The sequence below is a fragment of the Rosa chinensis genome, chromosome 7 (assembly GCF_002994745.2).
Source record: "Rosa chinensis cultivar Old Blush chromosome 7, RchiOBHm-V2, whole genome shotgun sequence".
In the NCBI taxonomy this organism is placed as follows: Eukaryota; Viridiplantae; Streptophyta; class Magnoliopsida; order Rosales; family Rosaceae; genus Rosa; species Rosa chinensis.
The window spans coordinates 25,286,252-25,305,688 of NC_037094.1; the positions used below are offsets into that span (position 1 = coordinate 25,286,252).

General features: G+C 40.2%; 3 protein-coding genes across 3 annotated transcripts; 1 reads left to right on the forward strand and 2 right to left on the reverse strand.

Moving 5' to 3' along the window:
* Positions 1 to 2,584: 2,584 nt before the first annotated feature.
* Positions 2,585 to 5,793, reverse strand: LOC112175421 (serpin-ZX). The gene has a single exon (XM_024313096.2). The coding sequence runs from the start codon at positions 4,091 to 4,093 to the stop codon at positions 2,756 to 2,758; it is 1,338 nt and encodes a 445-aa protein (XP_024168864.1). The 5' UTR covers positions 4,094 to 5,793; the 3' UTR covers positions 2,585 to 2,755.
* LOC112177678 (protein N-lysine methyltransferase METTL21A) lies at positions 5,059 to 5,745 on the forward strand. Its single transcript, XM_024315944.1, has one exon. The coding sequence runs from the start codon at positions 5,059 to 5,061 to the stop codon at positions 5,743 to 5,745; it is 687 nt and encodes a 228-aa protein (XP_024171712.1).
* A 191-nt stretch (positions 5,794 to 5,984) lies between the features above and the next one.
* On the reverse strand, positions 5,985 to 17,581 carry LOC112175420 (regulator of nonsense transcripts 1 homolog). The gene is made up of 29 exons (XM_024313095.2): positions 16,856 to 17,581; positions 15,613 to 15,864; positions 15,339 to 15,509; positions 15,147 to 15,197; positions 14,951 to 15,043; positions 14,749 to 14,844; positions 14,604 to 14,654; positions 14,399 to 14,517; positions 13,808 to 13,916; positions 13,147 to 13,269; positions 12,984 to 13,055; positions 12,100 to 12,171; positions 11,942 to 12,008; positions 11,696 to 11,838; positions 11,529 to 11,600; positions 11,299 to 11,427; positions 10,967 to 11,122; positions 10,722 to 10,835; positions 10,543 to 10,641; positions 10,383 to 10,460; positions 9,970 to 10,104; positions 9,231 to 9,305; positions 8,962 to 9,079; positions 8,083 to 8,456; positions 7,938 to 8,000; positions 7,770 to 7,841; positions 7,160 to 7,291; positions 6,934 to 7,053; positions 5,985 to 6,742 (listed from the first exon to the last, which is right to left on the reverse strand). The coding sequence occupies exons 1-29, from the start codon at positions 17,399 to 17,401 to the stop codon at positions 6,608 to 6,610; spliced, it is 3,837 nt and encodes a 1,278-aa protein (XP_024168863.1). The 5' UTR covers positions 17,402 to 17,581; the 3' UTR covers positions 5,985 to 6,607.
* Positions 17,582 to 19,437: the final 1,856 nt, after the last annotated feature.

The following is a 19,437-nucleotide window of genomic DNA, read 5'->3' on the forward strand; positions in this document are numbered from 1 at the left end:
CAAAAAATCCATGAAGCCCATTGTTTTGGTTGTCATGTTTGTAGGTAGAACTTAGAAAGTCCTAGAAATTCCAAATTAAGGGATATAGTGACACCGTAATGTGGTTTTGTGAAAAAAGATGATTCGTTGGTTCAACAAGTTTATATAACATGGCATATGTAACCTCTTCAACAATCACTTTACAATTCACATATATGAAGAAGACATTTTTGTGTTTAGCGTGAACATTCTTAGCAGGTCACTTTCAAGTTAACCTGAAATGATCGCTCAATTATTCTAAACTCAAACCCACTAAATTTAATTAGCTCATGTTCAAGTCATATAATATACCATCTTGTTGGCAATAATTTCATTGTCATCAACTTTTGATATGACATCTTGTGTTTGGTGGAATGCAACTCGTAATGTACGAGGTTTCCAATTTCACAATTTTGAAGATTTAATCAGAGACTATCATTGTTCGAGAGGTATCCATCCTTCTTTTCGCTCCGAGATAACAAAAGACAAATAGTAACACAAGGAATTTATATCGGTGCTTGTTCGGCGGCGCCCTTGAGTAGACCATGGCTCCCACCCTCATCGATGAGTGGCAGGTGTTGCCGGATGGGTTCGTGGGGTCTCAGGGCTCCAGCTTTCGCGTTTTCTTCACCAATCTGGGCTGTGTACAACGTTTCTCTCCTCTCAGGCAGCAGTGCAAGTGTGGATGATGGGCGACTAGCAATGAGCAGCGACACAAGCATGGAGTAGGTGGCCAAAGGTCAGATCATGGCAGCGACATACCATGGATCGTATGGTGATGGTTACTTCTCTGAGATGCATCGATAGTCGGAGTTTTCAATGGTGGTTTCGTGCTCTCAATCTGATGGACATAGAGGGTGGCAGGGCATGGTAAGTTCCTTACTGGTTCTCAGTTTGGGGTCCGTGGATTTGGTCTGAATCCTACCGACAACAAGCAGGGGGTTTAGTGTGGGTTGTGTTTCTTTTGCGAGGCGAGTTCGAAGGGATTGATTTGTGGTGGTGGTCTGCCGGCAGGGCACCTAGGAAGAGGGAACAGGATTGTGGCGGCTGGTTTTTATTTTTGTTTAAAGTAGTGTTTTTGGTTAGGTTATTCTGGTCTTTAGCATGTCCCTACTCTTTTGAGCTAAGGTTGGGTCAAATTGAGGTGTCATCAATGTGGTGTCTTTCCTGGGGACGAATTGGTTTATATTCGATGTTATCTTACGGTCAATGTGCTGATGAGCGATCCTTGCACATGATGTGATATTTTGAGACACGGTGTGGAAGAGGGCGTTGGTTTTTCTAGCAGTTGTCTATGAGGTGGTATTGAGATTCCAAAAATTTTTGTAGTCCTAAATGTTGGGCGATATAGGTGGTTAGGGGTTAGGTCCTTTCGGCTCATGGAGGTCATTCATGATGACGGACCCATAACTAATTTAGGCTCTAGGGAGAAGAGTGGGGAGTTTCATGTCCACCACCGATCATTCCCGTGTTATAAACATTTTCAATAAAGGTTTCTTGAAAAAAATTTAAAAAAATAAGAGACTATCATTATTTTACTATAAACTAAATATTAGTTCAAGCTGTGACTTATTTATGTTATTTCTTATTAATGTAAACCTATGTACTAAATTTGTTAATTACTAGTTATAGAACCAAAGTTGTAAGAAAATCAAGTGAATCCGCGCATACAAAAATGAGGATGCATGGCGCAAAATTCAGGCCACAGGAAAAGCCATGAACACCTAACTTCGACACATATTTGACCAAAAAAAAAAAAAAAAACTTCGACACATATGAGACCACGATCTACATGACCAGGACTTTAGTCTGTAGTAGTAATGATCAACGAGTCATGAGTGCAACAAAGTAAAGACAGCATCTAGCCGGTGTAAATGAAAGAGGATAGCCTCAGAGTCCATGACCATGAACCAAAACTAGGGCTGCCACTTGGTTTGGTAATTACCAAATACCAACCGATATTTTAGGTTTGGTAAACCGATTTTTTGGTAACTAAGACCGATAAAACCGAAATCGAAAATTACCGAAAAAGTTGGTTTGGTTTTGGTAAATACCGAATCTACCGATTATCTAAATATTAGATTTATATACTGCAGTTTTCAATACACATACATGTATATTAAGAAATAAACATTAAAAACTTTTATAATAGTATGAATATTACTACATATACTACATTATAGTACATGTATTTTAAGTAACCTAGTCAAAGATGGTTAAATAACCTAGTTTTAGTGAAAATTGGTAAAACTTGATGTCATATATACAAAAGAAAGCTATAATTAGTAGATGAATAGAACGTTTATGATTATAAAATTCAAAAACCTAGTTTTGTTCATTCTAATTTATATTATAAAGAATTAGTTGTTCTAAAGTTGGTAATACCGAAAACCGAAATACCGAATTTGGTAGATATAATTAAAAACCGAAAATTTTGGTTGGTAATTGGTAGCTCAGTTTTGAAACCGAAAGCTTTAGTTTTGAAGTTGGTAATACCTATAACCGATTCGAACCGACCGAATAACAGCCCTAACCAAAACACGCTTGTAATACATGAACTCAAGGACTAAAGCATATATAATTTCTGTAATCCGATCCGAGCGTCCTGATTACATTGAAAATAATAAAACCTTTCACGAAGCTACACATGCAAAGAAAAGCAAAAGCAGCTGGGCCTAATAAAACTAAGAAACCCAAATATCACAGGCCTATTTTCTTGGCCTCCATACCGTAATAATCAGCCCTTAAGTAGTGGATTGAGCACATAACCAATGAACAGAACTGTTTCCGTTACTTCTTCTCTAATCACGAACATGAATGGGTGATCAGCCACAAAGTCTATCACTTTAGGTTTGGGAGGACAAGGTGAAGCCGCAGACATTTCCACCCCGAAAGTAACAGCTGCAGCTTCGGTGCCTTCCTCATTAACTTCAATGACGGCTTTCTGATAGATGCTGGGAATATATAGTGGCTCACCCACGCGTGATTTCACCTCCTCTGTCAAACCTCCCAGAAGTCCCAACTCCTTAAGAACACGGGCAGCTGCAAAGTCGAAAGAAAACTTGAACTTTGGAATTCTGAACTCACCCACCCTTTGTTTTGAATATGGAATGTGGCTTCTTAAGCCACACTCAGAATTAAGTCTCTCGACCATAGCTGGCAGACCATCTTTTGCATCCGGAAGAAACAAGCACATGGAATACAGCCTCTTGTCTTTTCCTGTTCGGTACAGAAGTTTTAAGACTTTGAATCCATCAAATTCACTTATGTACTGCCTCTCCCTGCAGCTGGTCATGAAGGGCACTGCCTTAACTGGGTTCCCATTGAGAAGGTGGAAGTCATACTTTTTCGTCAATGATGCAGCAAACTTGTCGGCCCAATCTCCTTTGAAGTACAATGCATTTGCAAATAGGAGCCTCGTTAGGCTGTTTACTGAGCCCGGAGAAAGAACACCTTTGATGAGGCCGTTAGTCTCCTCTTCCACCCATGAATTAACTCTAGTTCTCACTTCCTCATATTCGGTTTTGAAATCCACTCGGTGCAGAGCCGAGTTGTAGGCACTGCCCACTGCCTGTTCCAGAGAAGGCTCCAGATGGACTGACTCGTCCACCCAGAGGCCATTGGCACATGATACGCGGGGCCCACCTTTTTGGGACCCATCTGCAAACACCCGAGCCGCGAGCTCGGACGCCAACGCACGGTCGTCAAAGGTGGAATTGGTTTTAGAGTTGAGAAGAGAGAGCACTACTTGAATGGAAAGCGGCGCGCATACTAGGTTTGAGTCCTTGGCTTCGTTCAGAAGCAGCTTCTTTGTGATTCCGAGTGCGATGTTTGTTTGATTTCTCCTGTATTCTACCTTAGGCTTATTAATCACTATTTCCTCTTCATCAGAGGAAGAACCAATTCCATGGTGGGCAGGAGAGGTGCATAGAGTTTTGGTGAAGCAGGTTGTTGTTGGCGTCTGAATGTTATTTCTGCTGGGAATTAGAGAGGTGAAGCAAAGAGGAGGAAAGCGATGTACCTTAAACAAGGAAGTTAGGGTTCTGCTTCGAAACGCTGTCATCACAGACGCCATGTTTTAGGATTGAGCTAAAACCCTAAAAAAGTCTCTGCTTAGAGTCTCTGTTTATCATGAATATTGATCGACGCCCGACCCTTTCAGAAATCTATATGCATTGTGCTGTTATATAGAACAAGATCCTCAAATCTAGGAATATTGCCTACTCCTATTGGAGTCTGGAGCGTTACCAGTAGTATACTAGTATCTCCCTATACATTAAAAACTACTCGCTTTTTTTAAATAAAATTAAAAATTACTCTGTTTTTTTTTTTTAGGGGAAATACCCCAAAATTGATTGCTATATTCTGGCGAGGATTGGAAACTTAACCTATCTACAAGTGATTAATCTCTCACACAACTCATTATCAGGTTCAATTCCATTAAACATCGTTGGTTTTTGACTTTTTTCAGCTGCTCGCCTGCTTGCATTGATACTCAATAACAATAATCTTTCTGGTGAAATTCAACCTGAACTTGATGCATTCAATAGCTTGAAAACCAACATGAGCTCCTGCCTACACTTTCTTCATCCACTCAACGCCACCGATTTCGTCTTCCCAAACCTTTTCTCCACCTTTCCCAGACTCGTACAATATCAGACGCGAAGTCTTCGAAGAAGAAGAAGAAGAAGAAGATGAGGCCCATTGAATAGCACGTGAGAGGGAGGTGGCTCAGTTAAAATTCATTTACCATGGACATAGAATTGACGTGGATACCCCTCCGTTAACGGACATCTAAGGCGTAACAGGCCCGGCGTATTCCAGAATGCCATTGGGTGGTGCCTATGCACTTGCTTCATATTCCAATCCCAACACATCCCAGCAGAACAAATTCTCATAGAACAATTTTGTCTGGGAATTGGAATAGTCGTACTTTAAACTGTTAGCAATCTCCACTTCAGAGAATCATTGGATATAAAAAGCACCTACCATATAGCTAGTTCAAGTAAAGGAGCCGAGGAGCTAATAGCCTCAGAGTCAATGGCCATGAGACAAATCCAAGTCGCCGACGACACGCTTGTAATCCATGAGCTCGAGGACGTTTGTGACCCGGCCACTGGCCGAGCACTCACCGGCTCATGGATTTGGGCCTCGGCTTTGGTCCTATCCAACTGGATGACCAACCAAAGCCGAACAAACTTCAGTTTTCTAGGCAAGACCGTGCTTGAGCTTGGTGCAGGAGCTGGACTCCCCGGCTTGACCGCAGCCCGGCTAGGAGCGAGCCAAGTTGTGCTCACCGACATCAAGCCGCTGCTTCCAGGTTTGCTGAAGAATGTCGAAGCCAACGGACTTGGTGAACAAGTCAAGGTCAGGGAACTCATGTGGGGATCAGACGAGTCATTGAGCGAAGTCGGTGAGTTTGACTTGGTTTTGATGTCTGATGTGTTCTACAACGCCGAGGAGATGGTTGGCTTGGCCAAGACGTTGAAATGTGTGTGCAACAGAAAGACGACAGTTTTGGCAGCAACTGAGGTAAGGCCCTCAACTGCTGAGTGCCTGAGCGAGTTTGTTAGAGAAGGCTTTATGCTTGTTGAGTTGCCGAGTGAGTTCGCTTCTTCAGAAGGAATGGACACGGAGAGTTTGGATTCCTTTGCCATCTTCCAAGTCATACCACCGCATGAAGAAAGCCAAATGGATAGCCCTTGTAATCGAGACCACAGGACATGAGCTACGTCAGTGCATGTTTATTTTGTAGACTTATATTGTTTCTTGTACAAAATGGTACCACTTTATCCAAGGACGAAATATCGCTAGCTTCCAGTTTGACAAAATTCCATACATTTTCATTTATACGTCAAACAAGTCTAATCTTACTTTCTGAACTAACAAGATGATTTTCCAAAACCAACTGAACAAAAATGTAAAACCAGAAACCTCAAAACACTTTACGTTGAACCAATACAGTATTTGAATCAAGCCTTGCACAAGAAAACCATTATCACGCTTTTATATACCACCGGGTTCTGGAGCAGTACACGCACCCAATAATACTTGCTAAGCTATCATCATCATCTATTCAATAATAATGTAAGAGTATAATTACATGTCACGATCTGAAAGGGCTAGGCGACTTTCCCCAGCATGCTGTACAAAATTGTGGTAAACTGCTTCTGTATGAATAATGGGGTTTTTCCCCAGTCAGTTAGATATATAGCCCCGCCGCTGCTTCCAGTTTCCACACCCTTTCACCAAAACCATGCCATGTAATGCTCTCACTCGTTGAACATTTTCTTACCTTTCTTCAGAACAATACAAAACTTCAAGCAGGTAATCGGGGTTATCCTTTTCTTTCTCAGCCCTGGATGTGCTGCTCTTGCTTGCTCAGACCCATGCTCATTTGCCCCACTCATATGATCTTTATAACCAATACCCAGAACATTAACTATTGATTATGGAGATAACCACTGATCTCAACAGGCAAATTTTCTGCATTTTAGGGTAGATATATTTGGGCACACAAGAGAGCACAAACCAAGTTGCTGAATGCCAAAGATTATAACCCATCACAGCCATTATTCCCTACTGTTTCTTAACCATTGTAGTGAATCTTCTGATTTTGGGAGCTCTGACCCTGCTGAGGCGGCTGCTGTTGTGGGGCCTGCAAGTTCATTGGCTGTGTGTTGTAGTGGGTAAAAGGTTGGGAGTACAGAGAATTCATATATCCCTGCACATATGTTGAACAACTTTATCAACTTTAAAACTACAGAGGTCAACAAAGCACCAAGCCAAGGTATGACTGGAGAAAGAAACAGAGAGAATGCAATAAATGTTTGGCCATTTACACGGATTCGCTCCACAGTGGCCAAATACCTATCCATGATAATTATATAGCAAACAGTTTGTATGAGAAGAAACCTGAGACTGAAGTGCATTAGCATTCCCCACTCCATAGTGGTTCTGCGATCCATCATCCTGTGATGGGTCATTGTAGCCCACCTGGGTAAATAGACCTTGTGTACCATGAGCCATGTAGTCCTGAAATATGCAGTTTGCAGTTCATATTTGCACAAACGATGATAAAAACAGCACACAGAATAGGTTTTTATTTTTATTTTTTCATAACTAGTGGAAAGCAGCAAACCTGAGACATGAAGTCATTCCCTGTACCAAATCGAGAGTACCCTGCTTGAGAATTCTGGTTTATAAAATTGCCTGGAAATCCTCCTTGTGCTCCTTGTGTAACATAATCAACAGCATATCCACTTTGAGAAGCCTGCAGATAAGGCCAGCAGCATGTCAACATATAGTGCAATTAAAGGAAACTACGAACTAAATTCCTAATCCTATGTTTGATTTTTACTGTATACATGAGTACATGAATGATCCAAGTAAAAAATGTACAAGATGGGTACTCTGTAGTCTGAACATAATAGGGGGAATTCATTTCATACAAGCATAGATTCAACCATAAGTTTACCAAGAGAAAATGAGCTTCTTTAGGACAGATTGATCTAACATCCTTTAACAAACCACTCAAGGAATAGCAATGTTGTTTAATATAAACATTAAATTATGAACTTCAGCAAAATGCTTAAGAGAAATCTAGAGGATAGATATAGCAAGTAGAACATAGATATGACAAACAGGAATTTTTTTTCATCCTGAAGTTTCAACATCAAGATATGCTGCTGAAGCAACTAAATAGTTCCTCTAATGATACACACACTAGACAAATGAAAACAAATATGTACCTGAGTGGAAAAGTCAGCAACGTTATAAGGAACATGAGATCCCTGACTTTTAAAGTCATCACCCAAGAACTCCTGCAACAAGTAATGAGATGAGAAATTAAGATGTGAATATAGCTCTACAAATTTATACAGTTCTCAGTGGGAACTTGGAAAGTATGAGAAAGAAACCTGAGACATGCCCGCCATGGAAAATCCATCACGAAATGTTTGGCTTGGCCCTTGAACTGGCATCTGTCACAGGCAAAAAATGAGACTGAATGCAGGTAGAAAATCCACATATAAACTTAGCAATGAAAAGAAAAAATATACGAACATTATTGACAAATCCAGGTTGAGATAATGGACCGCCCACAGATGGCTGACTATTAGGATTTTCCAGAGCAGGAAAGTTGAAGTTAGACCCCAGATTTCCTACATTCTGCTGTGTGCCTTGCTGGTGTTGGAGATGACTGCCAATAGGAGCACCAGCACTGCCACGTCCAGCTCCAAAACCTCGACTTCCAGGTTGAGGGACATGAGGAACAGCTCCTACTGGTCCATGCACAGCTCCACGAGTTGGAATAGCATAGGGTTGAGAAAGGGGACCACCATGAAATGGTGCAAGTGGTGCCCTAGGCATTGGATATCCAGCAGGATGTACCCCAGGCTTGTGGGTACCATTCGGTGGACCAGGGGGTAGGTAAGAGCCTGGATTTGACAGAAACAATGAGGATCCAACAAAAACAATTTAAAAATGCATAATATACATTTTCCAGCTGTTATTAAATTACCGAGTTAATCATTCATATAATTGCTTGGGGATATAATTATTCTTCCATGTCCAACCAAAAACTTACTTTTGAAACATAATTAGTTCGCCTCACATGTGAAATTTAATTTTGGACAATAGATGCACATAATAAAAGTCAAGTTCACTGGGCATTCAGTTTTAGATGGACAATTCTTAGGTTCACCTGCATTGTGAGTAACATACTTTAACTTAGATTTTTGTAATCCAAACCGTTAATCACAGAGGGGGTGCACCTAAGGACTATCCCTATATTCAAGTTTTATTCTGTTTCTTCCTAGCAGGAGAAGAAGCAGCGATTTCCATTGGTAGAACAAGCACACTTAAAGTTCTGTTCCAGAGTTCTAAGATTAGGATCCTAAATTGCATACATCACCCTACAAAAGGATACTAGAGATAACATACCCCTACCACGACCACTTCTTCTATCAGCACTCTGACCGGATGGGGGAATAGACCCATAACTATCACTTGGGACAACTCCAGGACCACCACCAAAGAACAGACGCCGATCATTGTAGATCTGTGTAAAAGAATGGTATACATGATTTCACAACTATCATCCATTCTTTATTTTATATATGTGATCCAACTCCCACAAAACAAATTGAGAAATAATGTGTCTGCTTTATCAATTCCGAAAAGAAAATTAACCGTCTTGCAAAATAAAATACCTTTTTGGGCTTTGGAAATTGAACCATACTCTGCTTCAAGTTATTTAGAGGACCTTCGACCAAGCACTCATGTTCCTAATAATATATAAAATGTCAGAAGTCATACTCAATAACATACGTCAATAAATACAACGCAATCATTTGATTGACCAAATGATAAGATCAAAGAAGTATTGAAAGGGTGCCTCATCAAAGGGAGAAAAACATAAAGGCTGTAATCACATCATTCAGCGTTAACAATCATGCTGACCATAAGTATTATCCACTGCCATCAACAATCAAAGCTCATGACTGCCACTGAATATGTGATCAGATTTTTGTTTTCCTTATTCCCTTTTCTTATAAGAGAGTAGATTTGTACTAAGGACAGTAACGGCCAAAGAGTAGGCCTTTTTTTTTTTCAAGACCCCCTTTCGGAAAACACATTGGCTTTCACTCAAGTTCGAACAAATCAATCAAGAAAAGAGCCCTTCATTTTTTTTCAATTATTTCAAATTCTTTTGCTTCATCTCTGATCGAGATCGAGGGATTTCAACGCCAATTTCCTAGGGATCTTGTTGTCATGAGATCTTTTATGGTCAGAGCAAAAGGTAAATCACAGGTACGTTATCTTTAATTTTAAATAAAACAAAATACTTGGACAATGTTCACTCCTTTTCAATCATCTGCCAGAAAGACTCAAAAGCTAAGAAACAGGCAAACACAAACCGCTGCATAACCCGTAGAGATCAGATGATACCTTGTAGTGTGTCAACAAGCTATTCCACAAGGGCTGTTTACTTAGAACTTTAGGGTTCCCCAGAATAACAATACCATACCGAGCACGTGTTAGGGCAACATTGAGCCTCCGAGGGTCATTAAGGAATCCAATGCCCTGAAAGAGTGGTGCATTAGCCAGATACATAAAATCTATTGAATACCATCTTCTTTACTGATGAAAACAACTATTCTATAATCATCTTAAAGCTAAATGAGCAAACTCTAGTAGTCTGTTATAAGAAAGTCCGGGATAAATAAAACACGTGAAAATGGGGCATTGAAGGATGCACAATACAGACAATAGTGAAAACAAAAGATAGTATTTGGGCTACGGCAAGGAAAGAAACTTTCCACAAACAAGAAATGCACATATAAGTGCTCCCATCCACTCACCTGATGCTCATTACTCCTCACACATGACAGGATGATATAATCTTTTTCCCTTCCTTGAAATGAATCTACACTTGCAACCTGTAGCAACAATAAATAATGAACATCGACGGACATGGACAACTGCCACAAAATTATGCATCTGATAAATCAAACAGATTACCTCTATTTCCTTATAAAGTTGCTGCCTGAGAGCACCATTTCTCGACATATAGTTCACAATATATGCTCGCTGTCCCTCATATGGTGTTATCACCCCAATCTGTGAAACATTGATATTATTAAAGTACAGATACAAGAACTCGGGTGAAATCTAAATCCAAATGGAAGTCATGGATTCACCTGACTAGGGACTACACCACTCCTTAAGAATGTTGTGACAATCTTTTCAACATTAGCAGCTTCAGTTCTGTTCAGGTAAGATGTTCCGCTAGCACTTATCTCCTCTTGCCCCATCTGTAACACCGATGCACGAGTCCAAAACCATTTAAAGAAAAGAAAGAGAAAAAGAAAAAAAAAAGGCAGCAAACAGCACTTTTCTAAACAAAACAAGTTTTCACATCACATTTAATTGGCACTTGGTATACCTGAACATAAAAGAACATGGGACGATTGGGAACTGGCCATGGAAAATCAATTCCTGTTGATTGCCTTTCATTGATGGTGACGCCATTTTGGAGTGTTCCCTCATAGAAGCTGTTGGAAGGAAATTCTGACAAGGCTGGATGCATTCTGTATTGGACCTAATTTGAAATCGCAAAGGATTATCATCAGTACTGCAACATAGTCATACTCGTATCCACAATAACATCAGTTAGGACCAATTGCTGCATGGAAGAACTCCAATTTCACATATCTATATCAGTACAACTACAGTATGCATTACATCCACGCAGACTGCATAAGTTTGACCAATTACCTGCAACCTAATTGGTTTCACACCAAGTAAAACGAGGCGTTCAAAAAGAGACTGGGCAAGCCCAGCACGAGCTGCTTTCTTGCACATAATGACTGGACCAAGCTGGCAGTGATCACCAACCAAAACAACCTAAAACAGAAATTCCACATTAAACTGCAAACCATGCAACTGTTTTTAAACCATCAAGCCCTGAAGAAAAATGTAAAACTGAGTGATTGATCTCAACGGACCTGCTTTGCCCCCAGTACCAAAGGAATAAGGCATTCAGGCTCTGTTGCCTGAGTAGACTCATCAATAAGTACCTAGATGAAAATGAAAAAGGAAAAAAAAAAATTAAGCTCTTTCAAGTTGTGACTGATACTGACAGTAGAACTGGCTTTGTAAGATGTATTTCAACCTGACGGAACCTAAAATTCGCCAATCGAGGATCTCCAGCACCAACACATGTGCAACAAATGACATCAGCACTCTGAGAAATCTCTCTCTCAGTTGCCCGCTTCAGCGCTTTGTACTTTTTCTCATCACTACTTGACAATTCGCCTACAAAAAGACACATTGAATTAACTTATTAACATCAATATGCTACAGATTTTCATCACTAATGTCAATGAAGAAAAGTGGGGAAAGAGGGAGAGAGACAGACCTTGCTCATCCTTCAATTGCTGTAACTTGTGAAGTTCACTCTTTTCTGATGTGTCAAGATGACGAACCTGTTATTTATTATCAGTAAGCACCAGGTTAAAGCAATGAACGTAATTAATAAGCAAAATGTAAAATACTAGCTAGCAAATCAAAACAAACCTGATAGTGAAGGGTTAAATGCTCAACAGGAGAGCTGACAGCTTCCCTTGATTTTGCACAAAGTCTAACGACCTTATAGCCCAACAGAAAGAAATAGACTCAGAGACATCCAAGAAGAAAACATATAAACATGAGTGAAAAGCAATCCATTATCTACAAACCAATAAATGGCATATGTTAACACTCATAACCCCACTATTACACTACAAACTCTTTACCCAAAAGACGTGATACAAATTATAGAATTCTATTTTATGGTTTCGCTAATATAAAGATCAGCTGAATTTAAATTCAAGTGGACTGCATGAGTATAGTCACAGCTATCTTGGTTAACAGAGATTAAATTCATTTAGAAATGAGACACTACTTTGAGTGAAAACTGAATAGCTACTTTCTATTTTTTAATCACACCCCTACCCTCCCATCCCATGATGCCAGTGAGATATTGTTACCCGTAACCTCCACGGGTGTTAGTCTAACTAACACATACTCAACACACATGGACACAACTCAGTTGCCAAATCTACTTGAGGAAAGTAATTCTAAATTGGCTGCTTTTCTCAGTAAGAAAAGCCTTCTGGTTGCCTCCAGTAAAGAGAGGTCTGGTGCTCGTTTGTTTGCTTGTTTGTTTGTTTTTTTTGTTTTTTTTGTGGTTACTAGGGCAACAGCATCAGCAGTCATGTTGCATGCTTATTTGCTAATGTTGCAGCTGGAAGTATTACACTTCTTCTTCTTTTTTTAAACTATAAAAATCCACTTCATGTCAAGACACCAAAATCAAGAGCACGAACCAGAAAGGGTATGAAAATGCAATCCAAAATATACAACCAAACAAAGAAGACCATAGAGTTTATACAAATGCAGGCAAAGCACTGCTCCTTTACCTTCAGCCCAGTTGCACTTATTTTTTCAGCTAGTTGGTCTACAGCCACATTACTAGGAGCGCAAACCAAGACCTGGAGTAAGTGAAAATTTAGTGAGAGAGAGAGAGAGAGAGGGAGGGAGGGAGGGAGGGAGGGGGGAAGCAAACAATATTGGTGATTCTACCTGTCCCTGCCCTTGTTTAGCCATGTGATACACAATTGCTGCAGAAGTGACAGTTTTTCCTGTGCCAGGTGGACCTTGAATCAAACTTATAGGCTTCTGAAGGACACTTTTCACAGCAAAAACCTATCCACAAAGGAGTATAAGACACTCAGAAAAGTCCTTTAAAACGCAAAAGTTTTAAGGAACCATGAAATAATTGGAAATGAGACCCCTTCAAGAACTAGAGGATTAAAAAAAAAATCTACTAAGCACACATGAAGAAATCTCAACTATGTCGTGCACAAATACACACACGGTGTGAATATGTTCTATAGCAAGTCAGACTCGAAAGTCAAAAACATGAAACTGAAAGCCAAAAGTTTCTCAGTATATAGGCCATTATTGAGTAAGCTAATGGTTAGAGCTATGATGAACCAGGAAAAACCAGGACATGAGGAGGCATTTATCAAGTAAAAGACAAAATCAATATATATAACAAAATACATACCATTCTAATATACACTGATGATTCACTTTTGACCCAAGATTCCAAACAACTTAATTATCTAAAAAATCAAACGGAAATTACCTAGTCTACAAATTTGGTATAGAAAACATAAATCTTTGTCAAACAAGCATAACAACCAGCGTATATGACCACTAAGTGTATCAATATATCAACCTGAGATGCATTGAGTTCTGGCAGACCAGGTGCACCAAAACGACGAGGCAGTGTATTACGGACCATCTGAACCTCTACTTCATGGCCTAACAAGTGATGGTAAATATACCTGCAGGAAGTACAAAAGAGCATTAAATTTGAGATGCATAGAAACCCCTACAGGCAGATTAGATATATGACACTAACTGTAGATATATAATCAGGCTGTAATATCACTACACAATACAACTCATGAAAGTTCCATCTTCATACGTATGTTCATATCAGGTTAATAAGCTCCATGCAAGGATACGATCAGAAAATTCAGGCTAATTTAATCTCCATCTAAACTAGTGAAATCATTGATCTCAAAACCATTTTAGGCTCAACATTTCCAAACAACATCGAGCAATAGATAAATTATGAACACAGGTATCAATATTGGGTAGGTGACAAAACCAATGTTGATAGATGAAAGATAGATTGTTTTGTGAACCATATCAGAACTTAGGAATTCGATCCTAACCAAGATTTTATCAACATACAGTTCTTTCTAGAATTTTGCTCATGTAAAGAAAATGCATACGCATAAAAAAATACCAGAGCACTTACCCACTAACACTTGTCTCATCCACTGCAAAAGCTTTCATGGCTCCCTGCATACGATCAAAACTTGTACTTTTCCACACGAAATCAACGCTGAAGCCATGGTTCACATCAGCTGGAACTCCCTGCATGCAATACCACCAGTAAGCACAAACAACAACCAATTTCCCAAAAAAAAAAAGAAACTTAGCCACATGAAAACCAAAATTACCTGACTAGCACGAAGTTCAAGCGCAACCTCCTCTTGTGCAGTTAACTTGATCTGGGCAGATGAGAAATATATGATTTGAGCCAAAGAAAAAATGGTCATAAATTCATACAAAAATATATTGTTAGACAGTCAGGAAAAATCATACCACATGTCCCACAGACTGCCATGCTGGATGAGCTGCATCCCCAGAATAACGAAGCCGCAGCTCATCACCAGGTACAAGACGAATCTCATTGTCCTCCTGCCACGCAACACAACACAAAAAAGAATGCTAAGATAAATATGGACATGAAGAGTCTGTAATACAACAAAAAAAGGTCAATCTAAGATAGACTCCCGGAAATCACCTTTGGAAAAATAAAATAAGCGACACGCTTCTTGTTAAGACCAATATCCCACCTAATGGTGAGATTGTCCTTACTTTGAGATTCTTTCATCATCTGGAACAAAATTAAGAACAAGCGGCTTAGACAAATGCTTGTACTCCACAAAAGGAACAGAAGGACTATAAAAAAGGAGAAAAGCAGAGGATAGTAAACATACTTTATCATAGTCAGCTTCAAGCTTGATAAGTGGTGCAAACACATTTTGATACTGCATCAGAAATATAAAAAAATTCCATTAACACATCAATACGCAGCTATATGCAATTGCAGATTCCTCATACTTTACGGCCACAGGTTTATCAGGTCAACATGAAGTAAGCCAGTAAGCAATCATAGAAAACAAGTTTACCTGGTACGCATCCTCATACTTTACGGCCACAGGTTGGGGTTCGTCATCCACACCAGGCTTCTCAAGATCTTCAAGGGAAGCATCAGGATTTGACTTCCAGAGTTCTTCTACCTTGTTTATTTGTTGAGCACTAATCTGGCGTGCCCTCAGCTGCTCCTGTTCGGAGGGGACCTGCAAAGCACAATGATTTAGAGGGTCTTAACTTAAAACCATAGGTTACCTCACAGGAAAAAAGACAACAAATTCTGATAAAAAGATATATAAAATACCAAACCTTAACAAGCCACTGCAAGAAACACCTATCATCAATCAAAGGACACCACTGGCTCAGGTCCCAGTTCATATCCTTCAATGCATTAACACTTAAGCAGGGTTCCCTACAGAGAAGAACGACAACACTCTCTGTCTTGGCTGAAATAAATCCAAGAAGGAATACATTGCGGCATCCACAGTTGTAGCACTCAAGGATTGTTTCTCCTAATGGGCTATCTTTATGAAGACAGACTTCCTTGTGTTTTGCACGAACCTGCAGGACCCAAGATAACCGATAAGTTTTTAAAGCTCTCAGGGTGTATCAACCCTCCAAGAAGATAATAATAACAATAGCTAATAGCCACTTGAAAGTAATTTTCAACTTAGTATCCAGGCAACATTAAAGTGCGACCCCACAAGCAGCACAATTTTAAAAAGTAATCATATATGATATGAGCTTCAAATAGATGCTCTTGCATTATAATGTGTCATTGCAGTAAGAAAACCATAACAACACAGAGACGGTAAGAGAGAAGAGGCGGTAAACTGCTGTAACAGAGCAGAGAGAGTCAGAGACGTTTTCCAAGATCAACTATGGAAGCGCAATAATATAACAGCTTAAAGAGCATGTACTCATGAGCACTTGTACGTAAGTGGTCTCAAATACAACCAACTCAATTTTAAAGAGCATGTACTCTTGATTGCCTTCCAAGTACCCTGTCCTTAATGGAACTTTACTAAAGAGTAGCATGAGTGGGAAGGTCTTCTAATTCTCTATGAAACTACATAGAAACATATCAGCTCATATGCCTTTTTATACTATTGTGAAGAATGATATAAAGTACCACCAAAGTAAAAGAAGTTGTATTCTACATCATTCTTCAAGTACATAATCAGACCAAACCACTGAAACTCGAGCTAAACAAATAGAAGCATCTAGTCTAAGTGTAATTTACCCAGTTTGCTTCTTATCCCAGTGACTGAAATTTGGGTTCTCTTTATAACAATGCAGTTTTGAACAGGCACACCAACGACCATATCCAAATCTAAGCTTTATACTTGTGATTCAACCCCCATATACAATTATATTCACTTCAACAGCAATTGACCTCCTAAATACAATGCAGATTTATTTCCCCAAATCTCTAACTAGTACATTCCTACTAATCACTCCTAAATTTCCAGTTGATAATTGAATTCTCGAAAAATAATAACAACAAAACAAAAATTCAAAAAATAACAAGATTATGAACCCGGAAACTCACCAGGTGATTCACAATATGAGAGCCGGACGTGTTCCCCCTGGAATTACAAAACCATTTCCGGCACGACGGCACGTTACACCTCACAACGCACGCCGGGTTCGACACGCCGCAGTACCGGCACGCATGCTCAGTAAAATCCCCCTTTCCAAACTCATAGCTATCATCATCCCCAGTGTCCTCAAAGTTCAGCACACTCATCCCAGACGCTAGGGCGTCAACCACCTGATTATTATTCCCGCCGCTACTGCCCGAGCCACCGGCCCGGGCCTTCGTGGCGCTGCCCGGGGCAGCCGAAACAGGCGACGCATCAGACTGGTGGTCGGAGCCACCACCACCACCTCCTCCGCCGCGGTCGCGGTCGCGGTCGGCAGGGTCCGATAAGGAATCGGACGGCGTGGGCCAGGCCACCGGGGAGCGAATCGGGTCGCGAAACTCCGGGTAGTCGAAGTCCTCGCCCTGGGTGTTGAATTCGAGAAAAGTGTAGGCGTCGGTGGCCGTGTCCGGCTGCGACGCCGTGTCGAAGAGGTTGTTCGGCTGCGATTCCATTGCGGAATTTGAGAGGGTTTTGGAAATTTGGTGGGAGATGGGGGGAAGGGAGTTGCAGGGTTAGGGTTAGGGTTAGAGTTTGGTGAGGGAAAATGAATGGGGGGAGGAAGAGAGAGTGAGTCTAGACGTCATGGATGAAGAGAGAGTAGTGCGTGGGGTTTTTGGCTTTTGTTTTTTATGTTTTTTGGGGGTTGGTTTATGCGAGATGGGTAGGTTTGCAATTCTTTTGAGACGCGCGTCACGCTCGGCTGTGATTGGAGAGTGGGGTACTAGGAGGGGCTTTCAACAGGCACGTGACGAGGGGCTTTTGAGTGTCCTTGTGGCACGTGGGAGGGTATACAAATGTCAACTTTTCCTATGAGGGTGAGGCGCGTGGGGAGCAAAGCCTTGGACGGCCACCTAGAAGTTAAACATGAAATTTTACTTTTTCACTTTTACTTATTTTCTACCCCGTTGCTGACCACGAAGGCACGAATATCATGGTCACAAATGTCTGATCACTGTCCCGTTCTTCTCCAACTTCACTCAAATAAGGTTGTGAACAATAGCATGCTTCCCTTCAAATTTCAAGCTATGTGGCTTACCCATAGTGAGTTTCCCAACTTCGTGCTCAATACTTGGAACACTGCTTGCGGCTCCTTTATGGAAAAAACCGCCTCTTTATCACAAGCAATGCATCAATGGAACATTCACACTTTTGGCAATCTGTTCCAAAGAAAGCGACATCTTCTTGTTAGAATTGGTGGCATACAAAAATCAAGGGATAAATCTGTTAATCCTTTCCTAGTCAATCTTGAAGCTGAGCTAATAAAAGAGTATGAAATGCTTAGAGATCAAGAGAACTTATTTTGGAAGCAAAAATCGAGGGACAGATGAAATACTAAATTCTTTCACCTTACTACTCTTGTTAGAAGAAGAAGAAGAAATAAGATTGAAGGGCTCTTTGATAATCAACAGCAGTGGAACACTGATAAAAGTTTTATGAAGAATATCGCTGTCTCTTCAGAGATCTTTTTTCTGCATCTAGGGAAACTGATGTGAGGTTTGTCATTCCTTGGCTCTTTCCTCATATTCCTACTAATCAATTCGATGATCTTTGCAGGCCTATTTCCATGTGCAAAGTTAAACAAGCTATGTTTTCCATTGGAGGACTTAAAGCCCCTGGATATGATGGATTTCCTGCTATTTTCTACCAAAATTTTTGGCACATTTATGCTCTAGAAGTTTTTTCTACTGTCCAAAATGCTTTCAGTTATGGAGTTATCCCTGCTGGGTTGAATCACACTATCATTTCTCTCATCCCCAAGGTTCCTGGACCTCAATCTATGGCTCAATTCAGACTGATCAGTCTCTGCACTACCATTTATAAAGTCATTTCAAAAATAATTGTGGATCGAATCAGACCTCTAATACAGAAGCTCATTAGTCCTAATCAAGTCAGCTATGCACCTGGGAGGCATATTTCTGATAACATCATGATTGCTCAGGAATTGCCTTTTAAATTTAGAAAATCTCATGGACATAAAGGTTTTTTTGCTTGGAAAGTGGATCTCTCGAAGGCATATGACAGGCTTAGTTGGCATTTTATTGAATCTGTGTTATATGAAGCTCTCTTTCCTCCCTTGATAATTAAATTAATCATGAGCTGCATCTCATCCACTAGTTTCCAGATTTGCTTCAATGGGGAACTTACTGAATCTTTCAATGCGCAAAGAGGTATTAGACAAGGCAACCCTCTCTCACCATATATTTTCGTCTTATGTATGGAAAAGTTGTCGCACTTAATTCATTATGCTGTTGAGATTGGTGAGTGGAAAATTGTAAAAGCGTCTCAATCTGGGCCTAGAATCTCCCATCTTTTCTCTGCTGATGACTTGATGTTATTATCTAAAGCTTCCTAGTGCCAAGCTGATGTTCTCAAGCAATGCTTAGATATTTTCTGCTCCCTTTCTAGCCAAGTGGTAAGTTATGAAAAATCTCTTATTTTTTGTTCTCCGAATATTGATCTTGAATTGGCTTTTGACATCAGCAATACT

Coding starts and splice junctions, on each gene's coding strand:
- LOC112175421 (XM_024313096.2), bottom strand. CDS start 4,093: ATGGCGTCTGTGATGACAGCGTTTCGAAGCAGAACCCTAACTTCCTTG.
- LOC112177678 (XM_024315944.1), top strand. CDS start 5,059: ATGGCCATGAGACAAATCCAAGTCGCCGACGACACGCTTGTAATCCAT.
- LOC112175420 (XM_024313095.2), bottom strand. CDS start 17,401: ATGGAATCGCAGCCGAACAACCTCTTCGACACGGCGTCGCAGCCGGAC. Junction 9,080..9,230: donor AATTTCCAAAGCCCAAAAAG/GTATTTTATTTT, acceptor TCTTTTACACAG/ATCTACAATGATCGGCGTCT. Junction 6,743..6,933: donor CTAATGCACTTCAGTCTCAG/GTTTCTTCTCAT, acceptor ACATATGTGCAG/GGATATATGAATTCTCTGTA.